General features: G+C 33.1%; 1 protein-coding gene across 1 annotated transcript in view; it reads left to right on the plus strand.

Annotated features, from left to right (window-relative positions):
• Positions 1-8,685, plus strand: part of side-VII (sidestep VII transmembrane protein) — a 32,913-nt gene extending 24,228 nt beyond the window's left edge. The window contains exons 11-17 of the mRNA XM_090112694.1: positions 1,259-1,448; positions 2,533-2,666; positions 3,177-3,357; positions 5,307-5,542; positions 7,662-7,808; positions 8,302-8,440; positions 8,504-8,685. Of these exons, the coding sequence (XP_089968820.1) occupies positions 1,259-1,448; positions 2,533-2,666; positions 3,177-3,357; positions 5,307-5,542; positions 7,662-7,808; positions 8,302-8,440; positions 8,504-8,535 (1,059 nt within the window). The 3' untranslated portion in view covers positions 8,536-8,685. The remainder of the gene's footprint in view (positions 1-1,258; positions 1,449-2,532; positions 2,667-3,176; positions 3,358-5,306; positions 5,543-7,661; positions 7,809-8,301; positions 8,441-8,503) is intronic.
• Positions 8,686-20,319: the final 11,634 nt, after the last annotated feature.

Below are 20,319 nucleotides of genomic sequence, written 5' to 3' on the forward strand. Positions count from 1 at the left end.
AATAACATTAGAACATTAGACGCAATGTATGTTGCAAGTTCGAATTATCGTTAATTAGCAGAGTACGTGGCACGTACAATACGACTCGTGTGCAAACACTAAGCCAAGTTGCGAGTTGGAAAGTAATTAATGACTTGGTAAAGAACTGCTTAGTGTTGTGGACAACATTCGTTGATACGATTACGGGAAGTTTTGCTGTCGTCTGTTTCACGTCAATATCTGTACTTGTGTACTTTATTCATAGTGAAAGATTCTTCTTGATGATTCTTTTATATATTAACAACTAGCTTTCTGCCCGCGGCTTCGCCCGCGCAGACAAAGAAAAACCCGCATAGTTCCCGTTCCTGTGGGATTTCCATGATAAAACCTATCCTATGTCCCGGGGTAAAAAGTAGCCTATGTCCTTGCTCGGGTATCAAAATATCTCTATACCAAATTTCATGCAAATTAATTCAGTAGTTAAGGCGTGATTGAGTAACAGACAGACAGACAGAGTTACTTTCGCATTTATAATATTAGTATGGAGTATGGATTTGGAGAATGAAATTATTTTATTATAAGCTGGAAAACACGTTTTTTTCCTATTAAAAATGGTTTAATTTGGCCTCGTTTAATTAATACGGATAAGCATCGACCAGTATTAATTTCTACGTTTTGTTGTGAATTTGTTTTTCTTGCACTTAAGCTTTAATTAATTAGGAGTTAACAAAAGAGCGGATCGTTCAAAACAAATTAAATCAGAATTATGAAGCGTGTTCTTTGTTATTATCTTGATTCTTTTTTACATCGTTTGCACTCAAGTTCAAATAAAAATAAGTTTACAGCATTAACTTGTGCCAATGCAATTAAGATGAAACTTTTCGTTGTTCGGTTACATAAGTTTTTGGGGTTGACTTTTTTCTACTAGATTTTTTAGCATTTTTTATGTTATAATATTATGAAGAGGAATTATTTGTGTTTTCGTATGTCTTTATTTGTAATAATTTCTACAAAAACTACTAAACCGATATCAAAAATTCTTACACTAGCCGAAAGCAACATTTCTGCTGAGACACATAGAATATATTTTATTTCGATTCTATCCCGGGTCAACGGAACCAGGACGAGCGGTTAGTTCTATATGTCAGTGCTATGCTCACACAGGATCAATTTTGATCGCGTAGCGTGTTGCATAGTGTCAATCCTCACTTATCCCGTTACTTATACCATTGACCCACGCAAATGTAGCATATAAATATATGTTGTAACATATGAACAGTTCCGCTGGACGTTCAACAACACGGCGAACAGCAACGAAGTGAGCGACACGTACATATCGCGGTCGGGCACGAGCTCCACGGTGACGTACACGCCGCACACGGAGATGGACTACGGCACGCTGCTGTGCTTCGCGCGCAACCGCATCGGCGACCAGCGCGTGCCCTGCGTGTATCACATCATAGCGGCCGGTGAGTTTGTGTGTACTGCATACATACATATCACACTGCACACAACGAAGTGAGCGACACGTACATATCGCGCTCTACTAGTACAAGCTACGTACAAGCTACGTATTAGCTACGTACTATAGCTTGACCGCAGTGGCTGTACCGCGCCTTAGGTATATGTGCGGTGAGACGGGAGAGAGTACGGACCGTACCGTTTCTTTATAACTTGTGCTTTTTCTTACTCGGTCCCCGCCTCACCGAACTTACCAAGGGCGCGATACAGTCACTTTGGTCTGCTTAATATCTACGTATTAGCTTCTTACTAGCTACGTGGTTAGCTTCCGAGTTTTTGTTTGTAGTTCATTTCATTTCGTAGCTAACTTCAGAGTGCATTTTTGTATCTCAATTCGATACATATTTAACTCTACTGTGTATTTCTGTGACTAACTTACTTGTGTATATTTGTAGCACACCAACTTCACTGTATAAGTTTTTTTTATAAAACATACCAAATGTTTGCCAAGCAATACAAACTAGTATGTTATTTTTAAATCACGCCCCAATCCCAACTGATTTGATGGGATTTGAAATTTGACACATGGACCGGTTTCCTGGTTTCCTCATATCCTATTACTTTTTATCCCGAATCCTTATAATTTTCCCCTGGGATCGTATAAAATTCCTTCTAAAACACGATAATACTTATACGTATGTACGTGAAAATGATTTGGACAGTGAATTCGAACTTTCGCTGATCCGTTTTCCTCTTGTAAAAGGTTTTTTACGCGTTCGCTGTTATCAAATTGATTTCTTATTATAACTCAAACATTTTATTGCCTAATACGAAATTTAAATCGAAATTTAGTCACGAAGAATTTTGTTAAGTTAGACGATAAAAGTCAATTTAATTCTATATTTGTAACAGGATGTAAGATTACATATTTTGGGACATGTTCAATTAATTGGATTGTTGAAGGTTAAATGAAAAATAAATAATAAAACTACTCAAATGTTTACTATATGAAAATTCATAAATATTTTTGCAAAATCTGAGAAATAAATATCATTAATTTTCTAGTACTTAAATATATATTTTTTTATCTAGGTCGACCGGACCAGGTTCACAACTGCACAGTGGTGAACGCTTCTCTAACATCATTCGGTGTTCGATGCTCGGAAGGGTTCAATGGTGGCATGCCACAGTCATTTCTTCTGGAAGTAAGAGAAATTGTTACACAGGTAATTAATATTAGATTTAATATTATTATGTAATTTATAAGTAATTGAAATTGATAAATTTTTATTTGATTGCAAAAAAATACTCTGTTTTGAATACTAGGTTTTGAAATATATTTTCATTTTATCAGATTATGACAAATTTCCTTTTATTTTTTTATAAATCGCTGTATTATCATACATAATATTATGTGAATGACATGAGTCGTTTAACATTACCATTATATTATGCGTAGGAGTTAAGTAGATTGTTACACGCACATACACACACACACACACAAATAGCAAAACCATCTCTAACTCACACAAAAATAATCTCTAATTTGCAGGAGCTAGTGGGTCAGGGTTGTGAAATACACACACATGCACATGCGTACACACACATACGTCCACACACCCACAGTTCAATCTCTTTTATATCGTTACTAACATAATTTTAAAAATTTACTAACAAAACGTGGATGTATAATTTGAAGTAGGTAAAACAAAGAAATACACAAAATATTTCCACAGGAGCTAGTCGCGAACGTATCGAGCTCTGTGCCCCGCTTCACCGCGGCGGGTCTGTCCGCCGGCCGCACGTACGCAGCGGCGGTGGTCGCGTTCAACGCGAAGGGCCGCGCGGAGCCCGCGCCGCTGCGGGTCAACACACTGCGCCCGCCTGAGAAACACCATGTACATGATAAGAGCTTGGGTGAGATAGCATCTGTTTGTAGTTTACATATTATAGGGCTTCTGTTTAATTGTGTTAATTTTGGTGTGACCACTATATAAAAAAGACGTGTTGCACTCCGGGAGTGCCGATAGAAGTGAAAACTTGATTATTAACGTTGAGCATGTTTGACATCCATCCGTCATACGTTTTTTCGATCAGCACGTGTCCTGACGCGAGTTTTAGATTTTATACCCACAGAAAAAGTGCTCAAGGCCGCTAAAGAAGTTTACGTAAGGGACCGCTACGGCTATTCCGGCTATCTACCTATGTTTATATTCCTAGGTATAACAAGGAATATAAACATAGGTATATGTTTATATTCCTAGGTACATATAACAAGAAATATAAACATAGGTATATATTTATATTCCTAGGTATAACAAGGAATATAAACATAGGTATATGTTTATATTCCTAGGTACATATAACAAGAAATATAAACATAGGTATAGTTTAAAAATAATATTTTTACAGAGAAACTTCTTTAGGCGCGTTAAGAATAAAATTTCAAGGTCACGTCACGTCATGGAGTAAGGCAACGATTTTAGTAGCTTTGAATCTTGCCAAAGAAGTTTCATTTCTGACACGTGTGCTCGGCACACACGCGTTTTTAAAATAATTATCATCCTTTGAGCAAACGATAATTTACTTAATCAATGTATGCAAAATTATTGATCCACTGCAAAAGCAAGACAAAAGTTTTAGTATCAACACAACTACTTACACACCACTTTAGCCAAGAATATGTTTAACAACTTACCCGTCAAAAGCCAGGATGAAGGACAGCGTAACTTAATATTGCATATAACAAATAATTTTGAACACAAAGTACGTAATAAGATACGTGGTACGTGCATGACAAGAGCTCGAGTAAAGTGATTTATTGCTGTGGACTACCGATGTGTCTTGTGGATATATTTAAACACGTATTTTTATATTTTATATTATGTCCACGAGTATGAACGATAAAAGCTTAGATTTCAGGGTAATTTATTACTTCACACTAGAAGGTTAGAGCTGGTACAGTAGGGAGAAAATATTTTGTTTTATTTTATTACTTGTATAGTCAGGAATACGACAGAAAGAAGTTAATTTCAATGAAGCTCGAGAAATAGAATAATTATCGCAAATTAAATTTCCATCTGCCTTGCTGTTAACTATAAGGCTTGTTAGACGAATCACAATATCATGTGGTCTTAAATATCTACATACATTCGATTAAATTTATATTATTCAATAATGTCCCGCCCATCTTCCACAAGTCTCAACTCATTGTATATTTAAAACTTAAAAATGACAATTACAGTCATTGTTTCAAAACTTTTATAACAAAATTATCTCATTCAACTGTTTATTCATCCGTAAACTAAATTATTATTCGAGCTCCTACTATATTATTACGCTTCTAAAATTTTGACTGGATTCCTGTGACTGTTGCCAAGAGTTTCGTTTTTATGATGTAATTTCAAACTTGGCGAAATATATTTTGCACAATGACGTCAAAATTTGTACAGTGTAGAATAACTTCCGTGTCAAAATAAGTGTAACAATGTTCGTGATGTTAATGTTTCATATGAAAATACATTATTTTCAATCGAATATCTCTTCTTCTCTTCCTTAAATAAGAAAGACACTTACTACGGAAAAGGACATCCCACGTCAGCTAATTTCATCTTGTAACTATAAAAAACGAACTAACTTGCGAAGAACTCTCAAACTATTTCCATCTCTATAAAACATGTACATAAATACTAGTGATATGAAAAAAAAATCTCTATTTTCTCTTTTATTGTTGACTATTTCGCTATCGTTTATAAGATATATATTTGTTTTTTGATATTTATATAGATATATATTTGTTTATAAGATATATTTGTTTGTATATCTGTATGAATTGTCTCCTTACACTCATATTATGTCACACACAGATCTCCCACGCACCGCGTTCCAACTATCAGGCGCAATGTCTGCCGCAGTAGGTGGAGGTGGGGCGCTCATCATCCTCGTACTAGCACTAGCGGTGGGCGCGAGACTTCGCTGCGGACAACGCAAGCCACGCGCACCGCTAGCACCTGCGTCACCGGATAAGTTGCGGGATAAGGAAGATAGTGAGACGGATGATCGTAATCCGGATATTATACCCGCTGATACGGAGCATTTACAGGTGAGTTTGTGTTGGTAGGGAGAACTTGCAGTTAGGCATGTCGCTGTAGTTGGCGGAGGAAAGACTTTCATCCTCGTACTCGCGGAGGGCGCGCGGTGAATTTAGATATTTTTAATATATTTTGATACTCCCTGATATAAAGCATTTGCAGGTGAGTTGTTGTGTGATAGGGAGGACTTGCGGGGTGTGTGGGTAACCGTTGCCGAGTAAATCGCACCAAATGATACGAATATTGAAATTGTCATATCTAGATAAACTTCCAGATAAACTCAGTTTAGAAAAAGCAACAGAACTGTACCAACTCATACAGAATAACAGTGAGCTTATTTGCTCTGTTATAATATAAAGTGCCCTATAACTATTAAATCCTACAAGCAGAACAATAGCATTTAGAACTATTCAAGATATGAGTAAATTAGTACTTCCTCTATTCCTCAGATGCAACTAGTTAATCATTAGCTTACCTAGAACAATGCAAGTTAGAATTACCTTGACTTAATATGACCTTTTCAGTATTCGTATCTGGGCATGCATTTTTTACTTACATATTCACTATTAATTTAACATCTTAAACGAGATTTCCATCTGAGTCTATTAATGTATTAAGTTATTCATAATTATTTATTTTAGGTATATAATAATATGTATTATCTGTTTTATTATATTGTACTTTATATAATTTATGCTATAAATATATGTAATAAAATTTATTTTTCCCAACGCAATAATTTTTGCTCACCCAAATGTGTTTTCCTTGTTCAAATCAATGGTAGTCTGTAAGAGATCGCTGTCTAGCGATAAGGCCGCCATTTGTACTACGTTTTTTTCTGTGTTTTATGTAAATCTTGTGTGTGTGCAATAAAGTAGGTATTATTATCTATCTATTGTTTTTTGTCGCTATTATAGCCATCGTCAGTATTTTCGCTACATTTTCTTTATTCCTCATGAGGTTATACTTATTTAGTTAGTAGTCCGTTCCCAGAAGATCAGGATTTCAATCTATTCAATAAGCTCTATCTACTTATGTACATTCCGAAGCTGTTTACGGCAAGATCGGATCACGGTTTAACGTCTGTGTACCCAGTATCGAATACAAACTGATACAATATACATTAAAATATTAATGAACTGTTTTCCAAGTAGTAATTGTAATTGGTTAAAAGTGCTGTGCAGCTTTTTAATAATGATTTGTCCTGATTGGTTGGTGTTGTAGTGAATTTAATAGTTGAAATATTTATCCTATTTCTCTTTCTCATTCACTTCAGACTGCTTGGTTTAAATAGCTTTTATAAGCGTCAGTGAAAAAGGTGCCTTTTCACTTAATAATAAACCATGTTTTCCATGATTTTAAACTGACTACATTAATACTAAGATCTGTTCCATAGGAAAGGATTGAAACAGATTTCGATAAAATTTAGTCTTAATTATTATAGATAATCAAGCTGACTTAACTAAGCTATAGCACTACAAGCATTTCACCATAATTATGCGTGGCATAGCTACCATTCGATATAAATTTAATTAAACTATAGAAATAAATTTTAATGTAAGTAAAGTTTAAAATATTTTTATGTATCACAAGTATCACAATTGTAGTATATTTTTAATATTTACTGACATTAGTCACGTACTAACATTAATGGATCTCTGTTATCTAATAGTTTAAAATAAATAAAAATAAATCTATACTAATATTATAAAGCTGAAGAGTTTGTTTGTTTGAACGGGCTAATCTCGGGAACTAATGGTCCGATTTGAAAAACTCTTTCGGTTTTAGATAGCTCATTTATCGAGGAAGGCTTTAGGTTATATATATCATGCTACGACTAACAGGAGTGGAGCCATGGGGGTGAAACCGCGCGGAGTAGCTAGTTAATAATAAATAGCAAGCATTCCATAGAAAAAATGTTGTGTGGTTTTATGAAACCATGGTAAAAGTGAAACTGTTCGAACGGTTCCGAACACTGCTTTGTGTAGCGCATGTCGCGTGTCGGTCGACTGCCGAGTAGGTATACCTACTCGGCAGCCGCGATACACGCGACATGCGCTACACAGACCAAAAAGTTTGAGACGATGTAATAAAAGTTTCACTTTAATAAAACACATCAAAACCCCTTAGATGGAATACTACCGCCAACAGCAAGTGTCCACGATCTCCCCCCCTCCCGGCTCGCGCGCCCGCGGCTCAGTGGCCGGCGTGCGCGCGCTGCCCGCATACTGCGCGCTGCGCACTACCACACCCACACCCATGCAGGGGGATGCTTCGGTGAGATTATAACTATTTATATGTTTTGTTGTATTGTGAATAAAATGTGTTTTTAATTATATGTGTATTCTTTATATTAATTCAAAATAATGATACTTACATTTTTTTCAAACAATGATTGAAAACTCGTATTTCTTACACATCTTAAGTGTTTCTACTTTTTAAGCGCAATTTTTTTTATCGAGTTTTTGAATACACATAATTATCATGTGCGATCCTAACTATAATGTCATAGACACAGATATGAATTTGATTAGGTAATTATTACAATCAATAATGTAGCTAGTAATCGCTCACATAATTACAAACTGAATAATTTTGATCCCTAAGTAACAATTATTGAGCAAGAACACAAAAATAAATCAATATCCCTAATTACAATATCTAAACAATTGTCACAAATACTCCCAAACAACGTCTTAACGATTCAGCCTTTAAGACTTTTTCCATAGTGCTATTATATGCTAAATTAATAAAACTAATCCATCCCCAGTCACAGCAAGGCATCCCGCCGCCAGCGGGCTTCGGCTCCGGCTCATGCACGCTCCCGCGCGGCTCCACAACCGAGCGCTGCATCCCGCTACACCACTTACGCACACTCCCACGCGCCCTACCCACACCACTACCGCGACACACACACACACAACACACACAACTCGCACACACACAACTCCAACACACACAACACCCGCACACACAACACCCGCCCCGCGACACGCCGCTCTGACAGACCACGCAGCTATAGGACAATGGACTGTAATACGTAGTGCAACGGTTTCGGTGTGTTGTGTCAATAAACGTATTGAAACTTTGTTGTTTTATTTCAACGGATGTGTTGTGAGATGGTCTACGTGTTGTGAGAATTGGGGTTGATTTATTTCAGTGAATTAGCATCCGCACGATCAAATGTCAGTGATCAAATATATTTATAAGTTTTGTACTTATAAAGAAACGTGTTCATAACAATATGACGATGTTTGTATTTTTTGTGACCTATTTTTAATTGCTTTGTTAAAATTGATTCTATTTAAAGTAAGGCCAGCAACGAAAGCATCCTTATAATATTTAATTTTTAATGATTTACTGACAAACCTATTCACTGCCATAAGTTTCAGAGTCTTTTCTAATATCAATTTCTCTATATCTAAAATTATTTCTTATGTGCTACATAATTAACTAGCGTTGCTGGCCTTACTAAATATTAATAAAATGTTTCAAGTAAAAAAATCACTTTTAAAGTGAATATTCGGTTACACTGAAAATATTTTCATTTCAACCCAATCAAAGCAGTAGGCAACTATTCTATGAAAATATACTCATATTCCAAACTATCACAAAGGATTCGATATGTTTAATATTCATTCGAAGGATATATTTTCAACCGAAACCGTTCGGATTATTATAACCAAATAGTTAGGCTAACTAAAAATTGAACTCGTTTGTAAATGTAATGTAAATATTCCAGTAATTAGATAATTATGAATACGATTTTGTTTCTTTCTTTTAGTGAAACGGTTGTGAAATTTGTAAATTATAAATACATACCGATAACATTTGTTTTTAATTAATAATACATGTATAATTATGGTTCGTTAAATTTTAGGCAAGACAGGCTGTAGGTTTCTAAGGGCTTTCAAGTAAATAGGAACGCGAGATAATTTAGACAAAATAATTAATGTATAAAAGTAGGTATATGGAAATTACAGCTCTCTTACACTTTCAATTAATTTTATCTAAGTCAGAAAGAGACGAAATATTGAATTTATTGAGAAAAGAGTTATTTACGTCACGTTATGTGCATTTACATCAAACGAACATAGAGCTTAGAGCAAGAGCATTATTTCGTGATCTTTTAGTGTAAACGAAAACTCGTATTCAGTGTTGTTCAGTATTAACACATTACATCTTTTCGAATGCACTAAGAATAAGGAAAGAATGCTCTACGCCTGTTTACATTAAAAGAATTTGATATAGTGAGGTTAGAATGAGCAATCGCTCGTTTGATCTAAATGCACTGTAAGAGTACATATTCTCTGCTAAAACTCAATCTGGTTGAAAACTATAAGCAGTTTTCCGACTTGATTTTATGTCATAAAAGAAGGCCCTTAAAAACCTAGAGCCTGTACTTGTGTTAAATATCATAGTGAAATTTAGAAAATAATTAAATTCGCATTTTAAAATCGTTACTTTCGCTTATATAATGTACAGAAACGAAATAATTATAACCATAGTTATTAAATTGTGATAATACGTTAAAATTGTATTATAAATAAATCTATACCACACTTTAAATGCATATTTTTTAATCATAAAGTAATTATCATTTGCTTATGATCATTGTAGGTGCAATGGTAAGGGAAATTGAATTAGGGAACATTTCTACGAGTATTTTGTGAAACATGAATCCCTATGTGCCTTTCCACACTTGTCATAAGTTCTAGGTATTGATCCTGAGACTCTGGGTTAACCTTAATAAATTCACAATAATTATAATTAAATTAAAACTTTTATTGTTTATCACATAATAAAAAAGTCGTTAAATATAAATAATAGGTAATATAGGAAATGGACTAGTTAAATTTTAGGATTTTTAGTAAATTCATAGTGTTAAACTGAAAATATGATTTAAATTGTGGTATTTATTATGACATAATTATATCAATTTGTCCGTTATGGAAGACTTTGTATATACAACGTTATAATATAACAAAATTTTTGTATAATACAGCTACTCCTATAAGTGGTTAGGAAATCACGAATGTTATAAATTTTAAGAATTTTACTTATAAATTATTTCATAGTTTGCAAATTACAGATTGAAAGTGAGTGAAAGAGATTCGTTGTTAAATTATTATAAATCATACTGTTAAATTATTAAGTTATTTGTTAAAGTATGTGGTCTTTTTCTGTTACAAATTAAAAGTTTATTTGTTTCGTCTTAAAACTGGGTGAATTATTTTATAGTAATGTTTAATATATTAGGTTATTGTTTTTGGTCTAATTGTTTTAATAATAAACATGTATAAGCAAAAACTCTACTAAAAGGTCAGCGAAACAAAATCACAGCTGGCGTATACATCACTGCCATTACTTACTAATTAATTATTTAATAAATATAAACGGACGTAATGACAAATGATTAGAGATCAATAATCTATACATATAATAAAATCGTAGGAAAGTCAAAACTGTACATTGAATATTTTTTTAAAAGAATACATAATCCATGATCTATAATCGATAAAGAAGCCAAAAACATAGTTTTTAGAATTTTTGTCTGTTTGTCTGTTTGTCGGTTTGTCTGTTTGTCTGTTTGTCTGTATGTTTGTCCAGGCTAATCTCAGAAAGTACTGCACGGATTTACTTCAAATTTTGCATGAATATTACTAACAGGTCGGGTCAGGCTGTTATATACATATTATCATGCTATCACCTTCGGGGGAGGAGCTGTGAACCTTTATTTTTCTTACGTATTCCGTGTACTACGACAGCGTACAATATAAAGACTCATGTTTAAATGTTGTTTTTGAGTAAGCCATGCCATTGTCTACCTTTACACTATAAAAACTACATCATTTAAGTAATTTTGGCAGAGAAACAGTATAATGAATCTTAGTAGTATAAAGACAAATTTAAAACAGCGCCATCTATGAGATTTCATTAAAATTAAATCAATTTACATAATATTAACGCTCCTTGGAAATTCATAATTTAAATATTATGAATTATGATGTTGGTGAGGTTGTTTTTTTTTTAAAGTTAAATAAATAATTCATATCTTCCCAGAGTCCATTTCAGGTGCGCTTATATTTCATGTGAATATACTAAATTTTTATAAGTGAGGGTAGATGTTTATTATTTGATGTCAAACAAGACACCATTACAGTTATATAGGTAATAGACGTAGTATTTGTATTCTCTTTGGGTAATAGTAGATAACAGTGATTGTGTTCATTGGTTACATTTTTAAAAATCTTCGGCTATTTTTTAATTTTCGCCTTCTTGCGTTCCCACAAAAGGTAAGTTGTAGCTTTTATATTTATTGTTTATTATAATTATATAGTTATACTCATGTTTTTAATTAGTTAAAGTTATGACAAAATAAGAAAATAATGAAATTTTATTTTTATGTATAACTTTTACAAGACTATATTATACGCCCAAAGAAGGTCACTTTAGTTCTTGATAAAACTTTATTTGTTAGTAGCTTTTTAATAAAATTAGGTACCTACTTATCTTTTGATTTTTTTTTATTTACAGATTCAATGTTCATAAAAATTGACGATTTGCGTGAGGATGTAGTGGAAATTAGTAACCTTGCGCGTGGTCAATCAATACATATAATAAAATTCTAGAAAAGTGATGTCTGTACAATAAAAATATGTAAAAAAAATAGCAGGGGTTATTATTAAATCGATCCCAAACCCAAAACTGTAGTTATAAATTTTTTTGTCTGTTTGTCTGTATGTTTGTGCACGCTAATCTCAGAAACGGCTTATCCGATTTAGATGCGATTTTCATTAATATATTGTGGTAATCTTCATTTAACATTTAGTGTTTATTTCATGTTAATCGGTTCGTAAATAAAAAAGTTATGACCATTTAAGTATTCACGGCGAACATTTGCTAAGGCATTCTATTGTAGGTACACTATACAGTGTACGATAAAACGTAAGTTATCTGTTATACGCTACAGTTTTTCCTTATAAATGTCCAGGTGATCATATCGAAAGTCCCCAAGGGTGGGGGGGTAAGCTGAGGTAATAGGGGGGGAAGGGGTCAAATTAGAATTATGCTTACTTCTAGGTAAATTTTATACATAAAATGTCCTTTAAATTATGTCGTATTATATTTTTAACCCCCGACGCAAAAAGATGGGTGATAAGTGTTTGACCGCTATGTGTGTCTGTTTGTGCCACCGTAGCTCGCTAACAGGTAATACGAATTAGATGCGTGTTAGGCAGCATATTTTCCGACGCTGGTTCTTAGATAAAGTGTATCAAAATCGGTTCATCCATTTATTATACCTAGGTATATAGAGGTAAAAGTGGGAATGTGGGAAAAAATATTAGTTATATTTTTATCCAATTCGGTTTATCCATTTATTAGATTACAGCGGTAAAAGTGGGAATGAACAGTAATCGAATGTGATCAAATAATATACTCAAGCGGCAAAATATAAAAGAGCAACGTGTTTTATCGAAATCGGTTCATCCGTTTATTACATTTAGGGGTGACAGTGGTTAGATAAATAAACCAAATGGAGCATCAAACGACAGGATATGACGTGTACATAATACATATAGGTATAAATTAGATAATATGGTTTACATCAAAATCGGTTCTGCCATTTACTAGGTGTGGAAAGAGAAGGGTTGAAAGTCTGTGAAAGAAGAGGGGGATATGGGAGCGGGAGGATAGCCACACCCTGGAAATTTTGAATTCTACTCAAAGCCAGGCCTGGCTCTTGGCAATTTTTTTTCCTAAAGATACCACTTCTTTTGCCACTGTGATCCATTACAATTTGTGCACGGTTACGGCCCAACTTAAAAGATGTCAAGGAGCAACAAACTTATAGCTATATCAATATGATGTAGGAATGTAATCTAACCGCAATCGCCGGTACAGCCTGAAAATCAGCGCTGCTTTTGTGCAGCATTTTGCTGAGGCTGTCTCCGTTTGCCTAATTGTAAGATAAATTTTATAATGTGTTTGGCTGTGTTTTTTTTTGGCAATAAATTTCTTTTCTTTCTTTCTTTTTCTTTCTAATATGGAGGTAGAGGTCAAAAACTCACTTGAAAATATCACATGAAAATAAGAAACCGAAGTTAAAAATTTAAAAATTAAAAAGAAAAACCCAACGCAACGAAGGAAAAGGAATAAATAATAATTTTACAAACTTCCCGACGATCTTTAAAATTAAGTACCATTATAAAAAAAATATAATTGTATATGATATGATAATGATGGTATGGCAGCCCAGATGACTTTGTTTTTTTAAAGTGAAACTTTTATTACATCGTCTCAAACTTTTTGGTCTGTGTAGCGCATGTCGCGTGACGGTCGGCTGCCGAGTAGGTATAAAGCAGTGTTCGGAACCGTACGATAATTATTATCGTACAAATACGATAATTTTGTGCCTAAGTTTCACTTTTACCGTGGTTTCATAAAACCACACAACATTTTTATTTTTATAAATATTTAAAATGGTATTTATTTTTAAAGATCTTCGGGAAGTTTGTAAAATTATTTATTCCTTTTTCTATGCACTTTTCTTCGTTGCGTTAGTTTTTTTTTTTTAATTTAATTTTTATTGCACGGTCTAAACGGTTTAGTTACTACAGGCGTGAGACAGGAAAGATCTGAGCGCTGAGACAAACGTCAAAACGCAAAGGAATAGAATCCGCTATCGATACTAATTATTGTCATAAGCGTATGATGTTTTGCTAAGGATTTGTTCACCTTACCAACGACGACGACGACCACGAACAAAATTTTCATCCAGTCGTAATTTAACAAAATTGTGCTAAACACAATTAAAAATAAATTATTAAAATTTCCTGTCGTTCTGGTGATTGGAATTTTTATTTTTGAGATCAACGAATGAAAAAATAGATTTTTCGTAGAAACGGTAAAATTATCTATAAAAAACTTCAAATACATTGTTTTCTAGGAGCCACCAAGCACCAGAACGACAGGAAATTTTAATATTTTATTCTAATTGTGTTTTGCACAATTTTGTTAAATTGCGACTGGATGAAAATTTTGTTCGTGGTCGTCGTCGTCGTTGGTAGGGTGAACAAATCCTTAGCAAAACATCATACGCTTATGTCAATTAGTATCGATAGCGGATTCTATTCCTTTGCGTTTTGAAGTTTGTCTCGGCGCTCAGTTGCTGCATGATATATTGTCAAAAACATCCATACAAGGAAGGAAGAAAAATAAATTTGCTCCCTTCCCTCCTGGTGCCTAAAAATAATATGACATAATTTAAAATAAATTTTACGTAGAAAATTAACTAGGCATTTATTTTTTATTTTTTAGCTCAGTTTAGTAATAAATTTTACTAACAGTTCTTTTAATTATTTATGGTAGTACGTGTTTATTCAATAAAAGTTAAGTAGTCACCTACTATGCAGTCACTATTCCACGCGGACGAAGTCGCGGGCACAGCTAGTCCTAATAATAAATACAATAATCCATAACAATACTATATTTCTTTTCTTCAATATTATTTAGAGCTTCACTCAGAATTAAGTGAAGTTCTAAGTGGCCTGGCACTTGGAAAGACGACAAACACATTTCACATCCGTTTCATGGATCTATTTTCTTTAAGGTTTTACCATCTGTGTCCTTTCAAACCAAGTGTATATGAATTGTCGCTGAAATATATCGAAAAGCTTTTCATTGAAAACTGCAAACCACATTAAGAAGCAGTAATTAATAGTATTTAGGCATAAAAATTCATTTTAAATTAATACAAGAAATCATTGACTTTGAAAAAACTAACATAATATTATATTTAAAATCAAAACACCAAAGAACGCATCAGTTTAATAGAAATCATTTTGGAGAAAATTCGACCACATACTTTCTACCTAGAAAGGAGCACACTCTTACAATAGATCAAAATAATGTTTGAAATTAATATGATTCTTTGCAACGCTCCAAATGAATGCCTCCATAAATACAATTGCAATTTCGAACCCGTAATGTACATTAATCGCTCAGAAATCACGCAAGACTAGGCAAGAATTCTCATTATTTTTTGTGTTTAAAAGTAGATAATAAATCTATTAATATTGATTTTGTATTTATAGATATGAAATATCTAATTTTGTTGTCGTCAAAGGTTTATAATAAGAATTTTGTTATAAATGGAATTTGTAAATAGTTTGAATGAGATCTTTTGTCGAGGGTGATTTTCAATAAAATATGAAACGAAAATAAACGAAAAATATTCTAAAATGTTATTTGATTGTTTTATTTCACCCCTTTTTTACGTCGAGTAAGTGAACTTAGGATCCTACATAATATTATTGCCAATTCTCATTTACATAGAATCTCTCAAAGAAAATCTTATTTTATACATTTGAAATAGTGTCATGAGTTTGCCTCCAGCATACCTCTATAAATTAAAAAACAATATTGTGCTTGAAGGGTAGGTAAGATAGATAAGGGTTGAAATGAACCTTTTTTGTCACACACCTAAATAACAAGATGATTTTCATGAGAAATAAAAAATGAATTTGATTACAGGTTAATAAGATTAACAATGCTTTTTATAGAAGGAAGTGAAACTGTATTTTCTTTATGCATATAGTTTTTACGACTTGAAAGACCTCAAAAGTTACTGGGTGGAAAATCGTCCTAGTTATGAATAGTCTGTTACCTACTGAATCTGATTAGAAAATGAATACTATATGTAAAAACCTATAATATAACTTATGGTATAAAAATAAAGCTACAACATGTTTTGAAACCTCAATTTCTTAAACGATATTTTCATATTTCCTAGTATCTATACCTACGTAAAAAAACCAAATATCTATTTACACTTTGAGCATAAAGAGCCTTACAAAATAAGATGAAAATAAAACCAACATCCGCTTACAGTACATACGAAGAGAACTAAAATTCCTCATTTAATCCGTTCCAAACGTTCAGTGGGCAATTCCGGTATTTACCGATATATAGCGGCCGCAAACCCACATTTAAGCCGAGATAATCGGTTTTTTGTTCCACATTCCTTGAACTAAGCTAGGATAAGCCGTGATACGAACACTCGTAGGATTTTTTAGTGACTAAATCCGGTACTTCGAGGCTAGTTGGGAAGTTATAAGGGATTTCTAAGGCGGAATAATGGGAGTTTACTTTACTCATTAAAACCTAGCATAAAAATAATAATTGCAACCTTCCGCGTTAACTTTATGCTTTTAAAGTGAAAGAACAGTTTCGTCACAAGAATTTCCACTTACGTCTTATCATCCTGGGATTAGGATTTGTCTGTGACACGTAAAGTGTTCTACGTGACCTGATAAACGTAATATATCCTGTTTTATAATGTACAGGACATTAGATACTATGTGAACTCTATTACGGTTTAAAATCTGATATAATATTTAATTTCAGACGCTAACCACTAAGCGATGGTACAACTAATTTATTAAAAAATTAATCGTATACACTATACAGGAAAGATTACACCAAATCGGAAATTTTATTTTCCTTTTTGTGTTCATTGCTGTCGTCTGAACAACGTTTAAAAAGATAATCTAAGGATCAAACGAATAGAAATGAGGTTGTAGAAGGCACCCCGCACCTCAAACCTTTTGTAATTACTACTTAAGAAGTTAGAACTTTTATCTCATGAAAATTAATAAGATTTGTTTTATCTAACTTAACTATTTTTCATCAGCTAGATGACAATATGCATCTTTATGGATACAACATTAAAGGAGACATAATTGAACTGAAATCCAAAAGTCATATGAAACAAATAAAGTTACACATTAGAGCACAACAAGCACGCACACCCCACCAGCCTCGTTAGATCGCTCCAACAAAAATTCTTAATATTTCCCTTCACAATATTATTTGCCGAATTTTCGTCCGACGTACCCCAGTAATGGCCGGATCTTCGAAATCTCCAAGGAAGGAATATTCCGTACATTTCGTGGAATAGTAAGGAATATTCTGAAAGGTAAAATCTGGCGGTATTACGTACCTCCTTTGAATCTGTAATAGAAGAAATCGGTTTAAGGAATAGCTCAACAGGATTCGCTCGGAAACAGTGTGACGCGTCAAATATATTATGTACTCATGTTTGGTAAATAGTATATAGATTAAATACCAATAATAAACAGGTACTTTTATACAGCACAGCATAGCATGAAATTTTTCAAACCCTGTTTACGTACAAACTGATTGATTTAAATGATCGCATATTAAAATAATTTGGAAAATCCAAAAGTGCACGCCTCATAATTTTTTTTTAATAAATATTTATTAATTATTATTTTTGTTTATTTAATAACAATTAAACCACATCGATTCAGACCCTGAAAAATGAAAGGGTTCTTCCTGAGCATACTCAAGCGTAAGAGAAAAAAAAAGACAAGTAGTAGTAAAGTATTTCGGTCGCTATCGTGTTAACAAGAAAAAGGATCCGCACATACAGACACACGGACGTCCAAGACAGAACTTTTTTAAACTGTTTTTTAACTAGTTTAAATAACAAAAATGACATCAAAAATATCATGAACGTTAAAAATAGTGTTTTTTCTTAATATGTGTGTGTATGTATTATCTTACAAGTGCAATGTATGATACATAAAGACATTTTAAGTTTGAAAAATCAGATGTTTTGCGCGAAGTGACAGTAGTACCCACCTCAACGCTTCGCTTATGAGGCATGCAATATAGAAACGAGTCATGATTTGGATTTGAAATATCCGCAAAATAATAGGAAAAGATAATAAAAGGTTCCCTTCTTTAAAATTAGAAATAGGGAAAGTGCACGTAATAATGTAAAAGAGACACAATACATGCCTTACGACGAAAATGGAATAAAAATTTATAGCTTTGTACTCCTTCGTTAACATAATATGATAATCGAATACATTTATCTTATCAAAACTAACAGCTAACTAATATAAAATTATACTTAACACTTCAATAGTTTCCGATATTAAATCCAATAAATTAACCTCTATATTACATACGGTTCCCTCAAACCTAACCTAAATATGCGTTAATTATTCTCAATATTGACAAATAATAAACAGTGCGGTTAATTATAACAAAGATTCGAGTATTAATATACAATTTCATTAACAAAGAGGTTCCATTGATCGCGTATTATTATTGGTACTAGAGTATCGAAAAGATAGAAATCGGAATTGCTATCGAGTCTTAATGAAAGTGATCTTCATGTTTCGAATTATCAATTGAATGTAGTGGTATTTCTAGTTGAACGTTAGAATAACTTTTAACTTAATAATTAACGGGGGTGATATTTTTTATCTATACTTTTATACTAATATTATAATAGGTTTGTAATTATGTATGTATGTATGGTTTCACGCATAAACTACTGGACCGATTTCAAAAATTCTTTCACCATTAGAAAGCTGCACCTTCACTGAGCAACATAGAGCAACATAGAGAGCTATATTGCATTTTTTAAAAAATAGAGATCCTTTCCAAAAATGCAATAATGTAACCCAAGGTGTAAAAAATTCCTTAATAAAAATTCTGTCATCGCGTGCGCTGCGGAATCTATTCCTTGAAGTACGAGGATGGTTCTTATGAAAAAAAACGTAAACACGAAGGTACCACGGGCGAAGCCGAGGCGGACAGCTAGTATTCAATAAAGGTGTTTGGAAATAACTATAGTTTTTTTTTGTATTTCTTTATTACCTATCTAGCATATTTTTAAGTATCTAGTTTCTGTATTTCTTTTTTTTTTCATAATAAGTTATAATAAAGCCTAATATGGAAATCTTTCTCATACTAAATCTGGACTGAAAGTGAGAAAATGGCCCTACGAAAATATCATCTCAAGGCCAAATAACAGGCCTTCATCATCACTCAAATCTATTTCACATGTTACTATAGAAAGAGCAGTAATAATCTTCATTCACGTTACTTACTCACAGTAACAACCTTAATTGCTTAAAATAGATGCGAAATGTCAGTAAAATAATAGTAATAATAGCTCCTCCAATTATTATCGATAATACTTCAAACAAGGGCTTAACTCCCTTTGACGTCGCGCCACGTGTGCACTAGACTTTATACCTACAGTATAACTATACTAATATTATAAAGCTGAAGAGTTTGTTTGTTTGTTTGTTTGAACGCACTAATCTCGGGAACTACTGGTCCGATTTGAAAAATTCTTTCGGTGTTAGATAGCCCATTTATCGAGGAAGGTTATAGGCTATATTTCATCAAGCTACGGGCAACAGGAGTGGAGCCACGGGGGTGAAACCGCGCGGAGCAGCTAGTCTGTTATATCAGTTTACTAGCAATATTATAAATCAGTTAGTGTAAACGGAGCTTTAGGTTTGCACGTGTGCAATCTACGCTTAAGGATACTAATAATATTCATATAGTTTAGACTTTAGACAATTAATCTGTTAAGTTGTGAATCTTAATGTTATGTTTTGATTGCGACTAAAATTGACTAAAGTCTATACTTTAGATAAAGATAGATAGATACTTCCGCCACGTGTGTGCAAATAGCAAGTTATTGCACACGATTGCCCACTGTCGTACATTAATAATTGTAAATCATATAATGGACAAATAAATTTATTTCATTTCATTTCATTTTCAATATGAAATTCACTTAGTACCTATATCCTATGATCAATAATATTGCATCAGATTTGTATCAGAGAGACGATGTGAGACAAAGTTCTTATACATACAGTTATCCAAAGTAACCATTGATTAAAACGAATGACACATGTATATTATACGTTATTTATGAAAACGTGCGTTA

Source organism: Colias eurytheme, chromosome 18 (assembly GCF_061535395.1).
Source record: "Colias eurytheme isolate Ceu_HAF_F1 chromosome 18, ilColEury1 Martin Lab GWU primary, whole genome shotgun sequence".
Taxonomy (NCBI): domain Eukaryota; kingdom Metazoa; phylum Arthropoda; class Insecta; order Lepidoptera; family Pieridae; genus Colias; species Colias eurytheme.